Raw genomic sequence first — 15,023 nt, forward strand, 5'->3', positions numbered from 1 at the left:
TCTCTCTCTGTATATCTCATCTGCAATGTCTGACAGAACACTCACCTGCTACCCAAACATAGGTGGTGTTACTGAAACCCAGCTTGCCATCTACCTTCACAGTACATTCATAGTCTCCTGTATCTGAAGATTTGGCCACAGGTATTTCATATTGTGCAACTTTCTTGTCTGATATGGTCATAAACACAAGCTTCCCATCCTTAAAAAATGTAAAATTGTGCTTCAGCTGGAAATCAGTATTTTTGATAATATCAGCGTGGCAGATGATTGACATTGGAGCTCCATTCTTCACTCTGACAGACGGCTGAACCTGGATTTCAACTCTGTTGAAAGTAAAAACTTGACAGAAAATAAAAAAGAAAAAGTTATATTTATTTTAAATTAATCCAACATAACACAGTTATTTCAAGCTGCTACATTTAAATTACAAATATTAATTTTAAAATTCACATTTCATTTGATAGGAATATTGTAATTTGAATTGATAAGTGCTTTTAGAAATAAAAGTTCATGGTAGTATTTATATAAAGATGTATATGTGTATAGAAATGTATGTGCATAGAAATATATTCTGGTTTTATAACCACAGCAAGAAAAAGAATTTGTAGCTTAAATGTTACAACTGTTAGACTCCTGGTATAATTGATATTTATATTCTTACATCTCGAGGAACAGGTATAGAGAAAGATGTATTAGTTAATTCACTTTCTCTTCCTTCTGGGCTATGCCCATTTTGGTCAGGATTTGTATTAGAAATTGCTACTCAAATTGAAAAACTTTCCAATATCTAAAGAAGTCCCTTGTCTTCCAGCTATTTATAGCGTGTCCTTGCTAGAGAGAGTCTGGGCCATAAAATCAGTGAAAAGCTGTGAATTTCTTTGCATGTGAATAAACCACATGACAGCAAGAAATAAACATTTCTCCCATTTCTCCCATTTCTTTCCATTTTGATGGGAAAAAGGAAGCATACAGAATGTACGTGCTGGGAGTTAGCAGGATGATAAGATAAAAAGCATACATGTTCATTTCAGAACATGAATTCTGAACTCTGCTTAGACATGATCAATTCTTTTGCAAGACCAAGAGATAGTGCCCTTAATTTATATTCTATAATTTTATCCTTCGTCCTTTCTTGTGGGCATGAGAGGGATTTTTACACATCAAAACAAAATGCTAATTTTCTCTCCCACCTCTTTTGCGGCTTAGTAAAGCAAATTAGTCTAGGAAAGATTTCACCAAAACCATTATTAAGGTATAAGTAGCCCATCTCTGATTTAAACACTACCAAGAAACACCACCAAGTAAGCCCTTTTTTTTTTTTTATCATATGGCCAAATTTCATACTGAGCTATTGTACAGCAAATCCAAATAAACTCTGTTACAGATGCATACCAACCAAGGAATTAGTTAAATCAGTTATATTTAATTTCTACACAGACTACCCCAACAGAACAACAAAAATATACCATTCCTTACCTTTCTCCTGAGCATAAAGTTCTGAACCTGGAAAAAAAAAAAAGAGAAGAAATGTTGTTTTCAAAGCTTACAGATTGAGAAACAGTAATGCAAAACTGTAAAAAGTTTCAACCAACGCCACACAAACCAGAAACACATGTACCCACCCAGAGATTTACTTATCAAACTTACACTGCAAGAAAATCACCAGAAAAGCAAGATACATCTCGTTCCTAGGGGACAGACACTTTAATTCCAAAATAAAACAATATTCATTATCGGAGGTGATGCCTCCAGGTACCAAAACCACGTTATGCTTTTTTCCCTTGCTGTTTTATGGAAACAGATTAAAATTTGCCATTAAAATTTGTACGTTTTCCCAGATCTTCAGCAGAAACTGGCTGGATCAAGTAATCGTTCCCATTACTGGAAACTGGAAATGGCAAACAATGAGAATGTATCTGCTGCTCCCAGGCAGATTACTGATCAGGAAGTGACTGGACTTTTCCTGAGGGCGCTACCAAATGCATTTGCTTTGTTTAATTTCTTAAGGTGTATTAAAAAAACAAGAAGTTCCAATGACATTATCCTGCAGTTCCTGTCAATATGGGTATTTTAAAGTCATGATTAACCATTTAGGAACACAAATTACCTTTGCTACTTGACCTCAGCAGATACTTAAGCAAATACTTCCCTCCATCCTAACAGAAGACTCTTTCAGAGAATAGATGTAAATAATAACTTGTTTTCGCCCTTTACCTCCATTTCTAGGTCTTCCATTTTTGCTGTGGCAAAGAACAGCTTTACTGTAGGTTACACAATAAATTCAAATTATCTCAAAAAGCAGAGGTACTGTTGTGTGAGACTAGAATATTGACAGGTGGATCTCTCATACTAATATAATACATCAAAAACATGGATCTGCACCAGATTTTATTTTATGCAGTTAGGACAGCGCAAAGGACACACAATCACAAGCCTTAAACCCCTCAGGAAAGAATCAGATGGAGTTGCAATTCTCAGCAGAAATCTGCAGCAGCACTGGCACAATTTGAAACAGAGAACTTCTCTGTTGTCCAGGATATTCCTCTCAGCATATCAGCCTACTTTTAAGTCACACTTAAGCCATTCCCTCCAGCCCTGATACTGACTGAAGCCTACAGGCCAGACAAAGTGAGTTAAAACAAAGCCCTTCGGAAAGGTTCTCAAGATGTGTGACCCAGAACTCCCCAAGCTGTGATTTAGTTATTCTTGAAAACTGAGTGCTCAGCTCTTTGTTCTTTCCCCTGTGGCCAGAGCCAATGCTTTCCTTAAAATCCAGCAACATTTTCCAGACTTGTTAAAACACTGCAAAAAACAATGCAAAATACATTCACAGAAGTCTATAAATGAGACAGATAGTTCTCATAAGCTTCACTGTTCACATGAAATCACTTTCTTTCCTCCTGGGGTGAATGAAAGCTGTAGTTTTCCCCTCAAACCACTATTTTAAAACTGTAAGTCTACATCCACATCAGCGTGGAATTTTCCAAAAGGAAACAGAAGAAAAACACTCATCTATTTAACAATGTAATGGCTGGATGAACGAGGCCTCTCAGGCTGTTTTACAGAATGGCACAATAGTCACAGCAATTAAGACTAAGCTGGTAACTAGCAATGGTGTTTGTCCTGCTCAGTCCAGGCTGTTTGAAACAACCCCCAACAAAAGACCTGGTGGCTTGGCCAGCTGTCAAACCATGGTCCCCAGAGACAGGTAAAGGAAAGGAGTAGGACACATGGCAGGTGGAGAACAAAGGTAAATCAACTTTTGCTACTGGTAACAAAAAAATAGGAAGGAAGGAGATTTTCCCCTTCCCTCTTTCCCCGTAGAAGAATTCAACAGGACACAAAAAGCTCAGCAAAATCACATCAGTCTTTCCCACGGGGGACAAACATTCCTCTGAGCCCCAGTGGGGGAAGGAGGGTGAGGGTGGGCCAATATCCTTCAGAGTGGACCAGCAGGGCTCAGGTCAGAGCCAGGTTCAAGTGGAAAGGCCAGCTTTAGGATGAAATAGCTCAGGATTAAGGTTTAATGGTGCCAAAACTGGAGGCTGTTGCCAGATATCACTCCCAAATTAAGTCCATTTCACAAGATTCTACAGGCTTTTTAAACTGTCATATTCCTGACAAGCCTCAACACATCTTGGAGAGGAAAATCAAGCTGCCATTGACCAAAACCCAAGAATTAAATTCTACTGCAGGAATTTAAGCCAAAATAACATGAAATTTGAGAGAAAAACATTTTAAACACACAAGAACATTATGATACCATCTTACATGCTTAAACTGGAAACCATATTGACCTAAAGGATGTAAATTTAAAGTATCTGTGCCAGTAACACAAATGCATATTTTCCTAACAGCCATTTTAATGCCATCTCTCAAGATACATACTTCTGAATTACATAAGATCAAATTTATCCTAATTCACATCATATTAAAAACTATTCAATCTATTAAATCCCTATTACATCTGTGGGAAAAGCAGGATTGACTTCAGAAATGCAACACACCTTCTGAAGCAACCAGAATAGCCATTATAATCTGACTAAATGCCCTTTACAACCCATGGGAATCATCACATTTAATCTACTGCCAATGAATTGGACCCTTACACATTAAACCACATCTGGGAATTCACAATCTCTGTTTCTACTGGCTGGATCCTCTGCTACTTGCTCACGTGTGACATTTCCTAAGAGCCACCAGCTCTGGCAAGTGAACAGAGCTTTGCTGAAATGAGAGGCAAAGCCTATTTCCCTAACTAAAGGAAAAACGCTGAATGAGATTTTCAAATTTTTTCCCTCTGCAAATAGAGTGTTTTTAACCAGTCCCTTATGACAGGAAAGGGAGCTCAGAGTTCCCAGCACACTGCAGCTGTTTGCTTCCAGGTGCTCGCAGCAGAGAGCAGCTGTGGTGCCAGCCTCCAGCACGGACACCTCACATCCCACACACCAATTGCAGCCAAAATTCTGGGGCCCCCAGACTTGGTCCCCTGGTCTCAAATGCCCATTCCTGATGGCATTTTCACTTTCTTCAGAAAAGATGAAGGCTTCGTGTGTGTCGCCTTCCAGTTCTGACTGATTTGTTTAAACATTTTTTGGCTCAGAAATCTTGTCATTGATCATGGAGGTTCCACATAATTTCATCTGTAGGTTCACTGATTTTAAATACAGTTCACTGCTATAGAGGTGTATCTACAAATGTTTAGGATTTTTCTAAATTTTATTTTAAAAATTTAGAAATCAATGCCTATCTACACTGAAGTCAACACTAGTTTTCCAGTAATTAAATCAAGAACAGCTCTGATTTTTAATCCCTCAAATCCTGACACATATAATGGTGCAACTGCTTTGATTCCTTACAGCTGTGAACTGTTTTGCTTACTTACCAATTCCTGTTTCAGTATACTCACAGATAATAGAACTACAACAACATTGCTGTTTTCACAAGTCTAGACAAATCCCTGGTGAGCTGGGAATGAAACAAATTCTTTCTACACATATTATCTTCTCTTTAAAGTGGGACATTTGCATCAGTTATTTTTGTTTTAAAAGCATGTCTTTATACCTCCCTAGAGAAGAATAAAAATTTTTCTCCATGAATGCCTACAAGAACATTAAAGAAATTAATATTGCCTTTTTTTGAGAAGTCTGGAAGTTCCACAATCTACAATTTACAGAAACTCTGTATTGCCCAGTTGGTCTGGGTATAAATTACATTTCACAATGGCACCATCTGCTGGGAGATGAGCAAGACAGTGAAGCACACTGGGCTTCCCTCATTGCCCCCTTTCACAATTGTTTGATATCCAACACCTCCTCCAAATAGCAACATAAATTAAACCTGTAGGTTTAATTAAATTAATTAAAGGAACCAGAAGGTTGATAATGACAGAATATCACTGAGGCTTTTACCCTGAAACTTCTACTTTTAATACAACAGGAGCTAATTATTACTATTTGGTTTTATGCTTCCTCACTGATACAGTGCAACATTGGAAAGAGCACTAGAAATCTATCTTGATTTGTATTTCACACTACACACATTTCCACGTACCTTAGACATTCTTTCAGACAAATAAGAGAAATTCCTTCTTTCAGAGATGTGAAATTAACTGATGATTACAATGATCATGGTCTGTGGGAACACCTGGAACTTTCTCTGTGCCAGTAGTGTGTGACTGATTCAGCTCCTCAAGGACATTTTTAGCTGCTGTCCACTACTGGATGAACAAGTTCCTCAGTTCAGAAAAACACATCACACCCTGTCACTGTCACACGTGCCCTTTACTGGCAATGGACCAGGATTTGTTTAACATCCAGCATTTCCAGATGGAGCTGGAAAACAGCCTCAAGCTCTGCAGCAATATCCATCAGAGTATCAGCAGTGACAGAGAAGAGGTCAGTAACTTCTGGCTGCAGAGGGAATTAATCCTGGAAATATTTTTCCTTCTCTTACCATTATTTTAATACTGCTTGATGATTCCACAAGCATTATTCCACATCAGTTTCATTAGTAAAATTCAGTTCGTAGTGACTCAACGAGCTGATCCAAGTTGACAGAAAATCTTTCAGCAGGCTGTGCAAACTAAGAGGCAGAATTGATTTACTCCTGATCTGCTGCAGGTGCCCACACACAGCCAGCCATTGCTGCTGCTCATAAAACTGATTTATGACTGCACAGTGGGGCAGATACTCCTCAGATACACCTCAGAGTACACCAAGAGAGGCTTGAAAAAGGCTGCAAAATAGATATAATCTATTTTCTATAGATATAATCTATTATCTATCCTGGAATATGTGTTCTTTTTTAAAAAGTTTTTTCATTAAATAAGGTAAGTATTGGGGGAGGCAGGGGGGAAGTTTAACTTTCATCAGAGTTAGGAACCAAAAAAATGTTAAAATTACTCAGTAAACTGAGTGATTAAGCTAACAGAGCACTCTATTCTGCACTCTTACAGCAATTCCTGAAAACATTTGTCTGGAACACTTTTCATGCAGTGATGTTTGAATTTATCCCAAGAGAAATGCATTAGTAATCCCAGTTTTCAGTATTTCATTTTTTCTTTTTTCTATTATTGGGAGATGATTTGGAGGACAGACATGCCATTTAAAAATATTTAATCTTTGGAGGATTTAGGAGCTGCTAGGTTTATTAAATTGGGTACCCAAAAGTTCCTTTCACCTGCTGACATGTTCTTTGCAATCTGCAATCAATTGAAAAGCATTCACTATGTCAAAATTCTCATTCGTAACAGAAGAAATTTAAAGTTACCTTAAATATGCATAGAAGAGAGATCCTTTCCTCTTCTTCTTATTTGTCCTCCAGAAAAACAATTCTTTCATAATCAAGCACCATGTTTGAAATAAACAGCAGACTTGCCCCCACAGCCTTTTTGAGTAGGAATGTGAAAATCTAGTATTGAGTAACCTGCCTATATAAGTAAAACCTTTTTGCAGACAAAACAGAAGCCTTGATTTAATTCATCACCAGACATAATTGTCAGTTCATGTGATTTCTGGCAAACCTTCTGCAGACAACCACTGCAGCAGATGCTCCTCCAAAATGCAGGACCTCTCAGGATGAGAAACTGGGACTGGGAATAACAATATATAATAATTCTTATAATTTTGCTGAGACACACACATTTCTTGGAAGCCTGTGACACAACAGACACAATGTGATGCCATCACAGCCTTACTACAGAACACTATCCCAGCATTTTCATCCTCAAGTTAAAGAACTGACCTTGTGAATGAGAGCACAGTTTGGCTTATTGCCTTCCACCTGCTCACTTGAGGCGGAATATTGTCACAGCAACAAGTGATACATATTTCCCTTTCTGTTTTAACTTACTTGTTTTGGTTGGATGACTTCTGTTCTGTTCTGCCATGTTCTGATGCTCAATAATCTTTGTCAAATTTATCCAGTTCTCTTTACATGTACAACCACATTAATTCCAGGCAGGAAATTTGCAAATCTAATAAAAAGGGAACTCCAAGCTCACACAGTACCTTACTGCTGCTATAAAACTCTGTACACATGCTGAAAAAACCAACATCCTCTTAGTCCAAAGGCAATATCCAGCTCTGCCTGAAAACAATCCAGATGGAAGAAAATTTCTCACTTCCAAACGGAAGCCAGAGGCTTGGACCAGCACTTGTCTTCCCTGGACACTCAGGCTGAGCATCCTGAGGGAGCCTGCACACCATGAAAGCTGCTGTATAGGAGAGATTCTGGTGAGACCTAAACTTTTATTTTTTAGAAGGTATGGCTAAATTCACAGCTCCTTTGCTTTGTAACTATTCCCCTTTACCCACACAGCTTCTTAGAAAAAGCATTGGGTTGCAGGTGGGCACCAGCAGCCAGGGCTCCTGAGGGCTGTTTGTGAAGGTTTCTGACAAGAGCAGGCTCCCACAACAGCAAAATGCACAAACAGCCCCATCCTCCCTGCCACAGCTGCACTTTCACACGTGCTTCCTGACAGCTGGGAAAAGATGTTCTGCTCTTGTGGTTTGTTGACAGCGTTTCCACATCAGAAACATTTCTGAGAGGAGACTGTCTAAAAAGAAATTTAAAAAGAAAACAAACCCAAACAAGTAAACCTCCACCAAAATTTAAAAAATGAGGAGGAAGGAAGTGTACACAACGTTCTGTGAGGAAATTTTGCAATGCTGCAACATCCCAGGATTGGAGAGTGATTCTGCATGACCCAGGGAAGGGCTGCAGAGCTTGTTTTGTTGCCTTCAGTAAGTGGAAAGAAAGAAATAAGAAATAAGACAAGGATTGCTATTAAGTAATTTTTTGTGTAAGCAATTGTACAACAGGGCCTGGAGTCCTGCAGAAGGCATTGCCCGTGCATAGCTGACTCGATTTGCTTCACCCAGAGGAAAAAACATCTGTTTGCCAAGCCTGTCATTATGTAGCTTTGTATTACTGATTATTTAATCATATTAGTCATCAGGTTTGTTTATGCAGTAGTGTTGAACTCAAATTCTTTATGAGATCTGTACCTTCTAATACAAGATCTCACTTCATTATAGCTTAATATTTGAAGCTCAACTAAAATATTTTCTTAACAAGCTGGCTAGCTATAAATACTTATTAGCATCTTAAAACTTCTATAGATTTTAGACTTTTTTAGACTGTTTTTTTTTTAATTATATTGCTGCTACAAACACACTCAGTGCCACATACTTCCTTAGTCTCAGCTATAATATCACTTGCCCTATCTCTAGCAAATATGTGTCTCTTTGATATGGATCAAAACAGAACAGAACACTGTTCCCAGAACAGTGCTGGAAAATCTACTCAAAAGGAGGAAGGTGGGGGCTGGTCTTTCCTACCAAGCAACAAGTGATAGGACAAGAGAAATCAGCCTCAAGGTGCACTGGAGGCCGTTTAGATTGGATATTATGAAAAATTTCTTCATGGAAAAGGTTAGACATTGGCACAGGTTGCCCTGGGAAGTGGTGGAATCACCTGGAGGGATTTAAACACATGCAGATGTGGCACTTGGGGACAGGGTTTAGTGGTTGACCTGACAGTGCTGGGGGAATAGTTGAAACTCAATGCTCTTACAGGCCTTTTCCACCTTCAGTGACTCCCTGGTTCTGAACTGCAGGGCAGGATGGCTCTACCACACAACCCACAGGAGAAACTGCTGCTCACATCAGCCATGTCTCAGGACAGCTGGACACAACATCCACCTGTGTCCCAAACTGCTGCTCACAACATCCACCTGTGTCCCAAACTGCTGCTCACAACATCCACCTGTGTCCCAAACTGCTGCTCCCCACCTCCTGCTCCTCTCCCTGCCATAAGCTGAATGTATGTGAAATATGACAAAATTCTCCACAGAAACATGAATAAAGATTAGCACTGATTAGCGCAGTTTCCATATTTAGAACTTCCTCAAATCCTAGAGCCACTCCTCCATCGCCTTCAGAAGAAATATCTCCGCCATGTAACTCCACCAGCTCTTGCCCAGAATGCAGAAAATGCTTTTTCTTGCAATTCTGCTGTTTTCCTACTGTAAGCTAAGGACATGTTTCCTTCATACTACAAATCTTTCTAAAGCAGAACCATTGTTTCTTATCTGAAAGATTTTCTTTTTCTTCTCTTAGCTCAAATGTCTCAGCAGATACAGAAAACTACTCCAAATGCAAAAGGTAGGTTCTCTTCTTGATTCTGAGGTATGTGCTGAGATTGACTGTTAGCCAAATGGGGAGGAATTTAAAAATGTCTAAACGTTTCATGCCAAATTAAATCTTTTGCCTCTCTGTGCAGTGAGTCAGTTTAAAAGTTTCTATACAAAGTTAACTATCTCTTTGCTGACCTGTATATAAAGTCAAAATTGCTTTAACTTGTTACAACACTTTTTCCCCCACGGAAATGTTGTAATTTATTTTAGACATTACTAGTTCAGTATCATTTCCTATGGAAAGACAGGATTTTATTGCAAATTCATTTGTATAAGATCATGAAAGGAAACAAATTTGAGAGATAATCAAGGCCCTTACTGCTATTATTCATATGTTCAATCTACTTACACAAGGTTAGTTTTGTGTGTTAATAGACAGCCACAAATAAAATACTACTTTTGCTTTCAGGTTCACATGCGACCTCTCAACTAATATATAAGGTTACTTTCTCCTACAATTATTACTCCACAATATTTGAGTTAATCTTTTATACTTCTATTATTTTAACTGCTGCTGTAGTTCAAAGTTATTGTTGATGGCTCATCTGAACACATCAGTGGACTTTTTGTGGCTGTGCCTCTTGCACAAATAAAGGCACTTTTCATCATGTGTGAAGCTGCATTCTGGTTTTGAAAAGTAATTGAGCTGCCAGCTATCAGAGGTGGAAAAAGTATAATGGCCCATTTCAACATAAATAAGCATAGCTTGGTTGTCAACGTATTTTGGGAAAAATCTGGGGCTTTCTTGGGTCATAGGTGGAGTCAACTCAGAAGTTTTTTCTTTCCAGAGATGGTGTCCAATCCCAAGCTTGTATTGGTTCAGGGGACTTTGAATGTGGTGATGAAGCAGAATGTTACCCTCTCCTGCCTCTCTGAGCCTGGATCTCCACCTGTTAGATATGCACTGTTCAAGCACAACCAGCAGGTATCTGCTTTAAACAGGTCAGACTTGAGCCCTGCACTGTTCACCCTGACCATCAGCTCTGCCAGTGATGTTGGGGAATACAAGTGCAAAGCTGAGTATAACAACTCCAGTGGTGGAAAATACAGCAACAGCCTCAACTTCACCCTCTTAGGTACGTCTTGCTGCCCACCTTCCCAGCACTGGCTATTGCAGAGGCACACAGCCATTTTCTTCCTTGACTGAGGAGCTGAACCTTTCTGCTGTTCTTACTGTTCTTACCTCAGGAGCTGGCAGTGCTCTCCCACCCGGGCTCACAACCCCTCCATCCTCCATGCCAGCTCTTTTGCCAGTGTTGTCACATCTCTCCTAGTCTTGCCTAGAGCTTGTCCTGTGTTCTGTGATTCAGACTTTTCAGTTTTCTTTCTACAGAGCCAATTTCCAAACCAGTGCTGAGCTCACCAACCTCTCGGGCAAAGAAAGGCCAGAATGTGACCCTGTCCTGTTTCTCAGAGAACGGAACCCTTCCCATCACGTATTTATTCTTCAAAGGAACACAAAACATTTCTCCCCAAAAGACAATGCAGAAGAGGGAAGCAGCTGTGATTTTTCTATTTATCAATTCCCTTAGTGACTTTGGAACCTACAAATGCAAAGCAAATAACAGTTTTCCCAATAATACAAAATACAGCAACAGTTTCAACTTTACATTAGCAGGTATGAATGAAAAAAGGTTACTACTGTTGGCAAACTGGGATCACACAAAATTCAGAATGTTGTAACTATGCAAGTTTTTAGCCAAATATTTTGATCCTGCAATGTGATATTCAAAATACAATTTCTTAAATTAAAAATTTGAGGTTTAAAAATTAATGCAAAACCACAGAATTCCATGCATCCTAGATTGCACTAGAAGTTGAAGTGACCATGGAAAATGTCTGTAAAAGACTCACTTTTGCAAGAGACCCCTGGTCCACCTTGCAGAGAGTCTGGTTTCATTCTTCCCCCTGGTCCCATGAAAGAGCTTAACTGGCACCAGCAAACTGCTTTCCTTCTGCTGGGCACAGAGCCCTTGGGACTCTCATGTACAGTAACATTAACCCCAGTTAATCTAAAAGCTGAAAGAAATTTAAATTTAAAGTCTTGATTTCAATTTACAAAAAATACTTAAAATATGAAACAACACTTGATTGCATAAAACCTTTTTTTTTTTCCTTCTTTTTGGCAGAAGAGAGAAGCCATTCTCAGCCCCTGATAATTTCTCTTGGGCTGATCCTGCTACTACTTATAATAGGACTTGCTCTGGCAATTCCATTTTTCATAATTCCTTTGTATAAAGCAAGTGAGTTATTTGAATATCTGTTTCTTATTCCAAAGGTCATTTATATTGTCAATATATTTCAGTGTGTAAACATCACGTTTTCAGTAGAGTAGCTCCTGGTATTTTATCATGGTGCTGAATCTCCTCTGAAGCAGCACCAGCAGCTCAACAAGACTTTGACAAGGCCAAATCTCTGAGCTGTGTTTTAGATTAAAGATCTGGGGTGGGGGAGGCAAAGCAACAACTAATGTAATGCACAAAAACACTGGAAATTATTAAAATGCCCTTGGTTAAAGAATAATTTTGATTGTGAAAATTACATTACCTGAGATCTCAAAATATTAAAAAATACATTGAAACTGTTTATTTCTAAGAAATATATATACACAACACATTTTTCTTTTACAATTTGCAGAAAAATTTAAGTCTACCAGGCCCTCAATTGACCTTACTTCAACCGTGAATGCAGAGGAGTCATATACTGAAAATGAAGTCATATACTCAGAGATTGGTAAGTTCCTGTCAGCCCCTGCAGTCAGGAATGTTTCTTCAGGTACTGGAAGGGGACACCTACTGACCCTCTTGGCAGAAGCATTATTTGAAATCCCTCAGAATCCATGGCTGCCATCATCTGACAGCCATGCAGCTAAAATTGCAGCTGGTTAAACGAACAGAGGTCTTAATAAATGAGGGTGCAATGGCCATTTACTAACAGACAACAGTGAGCTATATGAAGCTGCAGCAAAATAAAACTTGCATAGCTCCTGCATTCTGTTCAAATTTGTTCAGTACTTTAGTTATTTATTCAATCCTTCTTAAGTCTGGCAAGATTCAAAGTCTATTCAAACTGAAATTATGAAGTGACAACAAAGCAACTAACCTATGTTAAGAAATTTTAGTACTTGAATTGCAGAAAACACAAAATAAAGAAGACATGACCTGACAGCCACAATGCCCTGAACTTGCACATTTCTGTATTTGCCTTGAATGTGAATGCCTCTTTTCAAGGGGAGTAAGAACTGCCCCCCAAAGAAACAAATAGCAAAGACATTGTTTGCAATTTCTAAATATCCAAATGGAGTAACTGTCTCCAAACCAACCTGCCTTCCTGTTCATGCAGTAGATAGAGCTCTCACTGCCCTGCTGGGTCAGCTCAGTGCTGTGCAGCTGCTTGTGCCAGGTCTCAGTCTGCAAGGACAGTGAGAAGAGTTCTGATAAGGCGCATGGATACTCCATGATTTCTATTCAGTATGGAATCTCACTGCTTTGTTTCAAAATTACAGAAAAAAAAGTCTAATTCAAGTTGTCTGTAATTGAGTTAACTGCTGTTCATCATTTTTAATCCAGAGCCTCTTAGACCAGAAGAAGAATACATGAACTTCTCCATTATAAGAAGAGAAGAGGAAAAAGGTGAAAACCTCAGGCTGTAATATTGGAATATCTGATGCACACAAATATGTTTTGAGGAAACTTTGCTGGGTGGAGGCAGGGCTTAAATACTTGAAATTGCTTAGAAATTGCTTAGTAATTGCTTTGTTACTATGGAAAAACTAAAATAATATTAAAACTGTTTTGAGGAAGGGGAGGGAAAGAAGGAAGAAAAACCCCAACAAGCCATCCTATGGCAAATTCAACTGCCTCACTATGAAACCATGCAGATGTTATTAGTAACCACATTGCTGATGTAATGTTAATTCTTCTTCTGTGTATCTGTACCAAGAAAGCAATTATGAATTATGTTATATTCTGGCTTTTAGCAGGGAAGAGAGCATGTTCTACAGTCTATTCAAAGATCCTCATCAGAGACTGAGTACCAGGTATGATTATATCTTTTTCTGATTAACTTAATCACATACTTTTAAAGAATTTTTCAGCCCTCAAATGTGCTAAGTTCCAGCAAGCTGCATACAAAGAGATGATATTTAGATACCAATTTCCTGGCCTAATCAGTTTATAGACAGACAGCTCACTTGTGAAGCAAAATCTCTGAGCCATAGTATCTAAGGATTTCAACTTATGAGAAAAAACAAACATATAAAACTTAGAATTACTTGTAAAGCTTTCACACAGATTTAAGTTCTTGGCCATTTAACAATTTTGCTAAAGTAGAAACTGGATTGTTTGCAGATGTAAGGTAATCAAAAGGCTTTTGTCTAGTGTAATGAAAAAAGAAAAAACATCCCTCTTAGGCACTAGAGGATCTGTATTTGGCCTCTACGTACCTGCAAGGATGGCAATTTCTTAGTTCAACATACTTCAGCTCTCAGAGTAGGGAGAGGTTGCTAAAATTAATTTTGGGACAGATGATTTCAAAATGAATTCTGTATCCTGCTACTGGCTATTTCTAAGATATTGCTGGGTTGTTTTAATACCATTCCATAGCCAGCTTATTTAGAATTCCATGAGTTCTGTAAGTCACATTATGCTAACATTGATTATATCTAGCATACATACTCTATACTTATTATTGCTGTCACAAATAATTCATTTATAGTTAAGTGAGCACCATGTTAGTAGAAGAAGATTTTAAGGCAAGTTCTTGTGTTTCATGACACTGATGACTATCAGAGGCCATGGGCCTTGCTGCACTTTATACAGGGACTGAACAAACTGTACGGGCACTGGAAATCTAGACAATATCAGAAACACGCAGTTCTGTATCTCTGCAAACTCCTGTATCTGATTTTAACCACTGTGCTTAGGTTGAGGAAAAATATGATCACACATTGATCTTTTTCCACCATTTTGTACACACAGATATTTTGTCCACAAAAAATACTGGTCAAAAACATATTTAAATCTGTTCCTCTGTTACTCTTGGTAATATATTTCTGATTTTTTTTATGTTTATCAAGTGCAAGATAAGTAGCTTACATGTTTAAGAACTGAAGCCATGTGACTAAAACACATTCCTACAAACAGTACAAAGATACTGATGTTATTAAAATATTTAAGATTGGGAAATCTTTTATATAAAATACCATTTTCCAGCGGAGATCAGAACTGTGTCAGCAATACAGATGAAAGTTGAATTTTTAGATTAGGATGGAGCACTTTCAGTATGATATTAAACCCAAAGACATAAACCATAAAGAATATGG

At 38.4% G+C, this 15,023-nt stretch overlaps 2 protein-coding genes across 6 annotated transcripts in view; one reads left to right on the forward strand and one right to left on the reverse strand.

The window, feature by feature from the left end:
- The window catches only part of PECAM1 (platelet and endothelial cell adhesion molecule 1), a 31,581-nt gene extending 29,538 nt beyond the window's left edge, over positions 1 to 2,043 (reverse strand). For all 5 annotated transcript variants that reach the window (XM_077787386.1, XM_021537468.3, XM_021537459.3 and 2 more), the window contains exons 1-3: positions 1,648 to 2,043; positions 1,477 to 1,503; positions 46 to 339 (exon numbers count right to left, since the gene is read on the reverse strand). In XM_077787386.1, the coding sequence (XP_077643512.1) occupies positions 46 to 339; positions 1,477 to 1,503; positions 1,648 to 1,681 (355 nt within the window). In that variant the 5' untranslated portion in view covers positions 1,682 to 2,043. The remainder of the gene's footprint in view (positions 1 to 45; positions 340 to 1,476; positions 1,504 to 1,647) is intronic.
- A 7,410-nt stretch (positions 2,044 to 9,453) lies between these two features.
- MILR1 (mast cell immunoglobulin like receptor 1) lies at positions 9,454 to 13,352 on the forward strand. The gene is made up of 7 exons (XM_031506401.2): positions 9,454 to 9,531; positions 9,624 to 9,668; positions 10,489 to 10,776; positions 11,034 to 11,318; positions 11,830 to 11,943; positions 12,338 to 12,433; positions 13,270 to 13,352. Exons 1-7 carry the CDS (start codon positions 9,489 to 9,491, stop codon positions 13,350 to 13,352), a joined length of 954 nt encoding a protein of 317 aa, XP_031362261.2. The 5' UTR covers positions 9,454 to 9,488.
- Positions 13,353 to 15,023: the final 1,671 nt, after the last annotated feature.

The sequence above is a fragment of the Lonchura striata genome, chromosome 19 (genome assembly GCF_046129695.1).
Source record: "Lonchura striata isolate bLonStr1 chromosome 19, bLonStr1.mat, whole genome shotgun sequence".
NCBI lineage: Eukaryota > Metazoa > Chordata > Aves > Passeriformes > Estrildidae > Lonchura > Lonchura striata.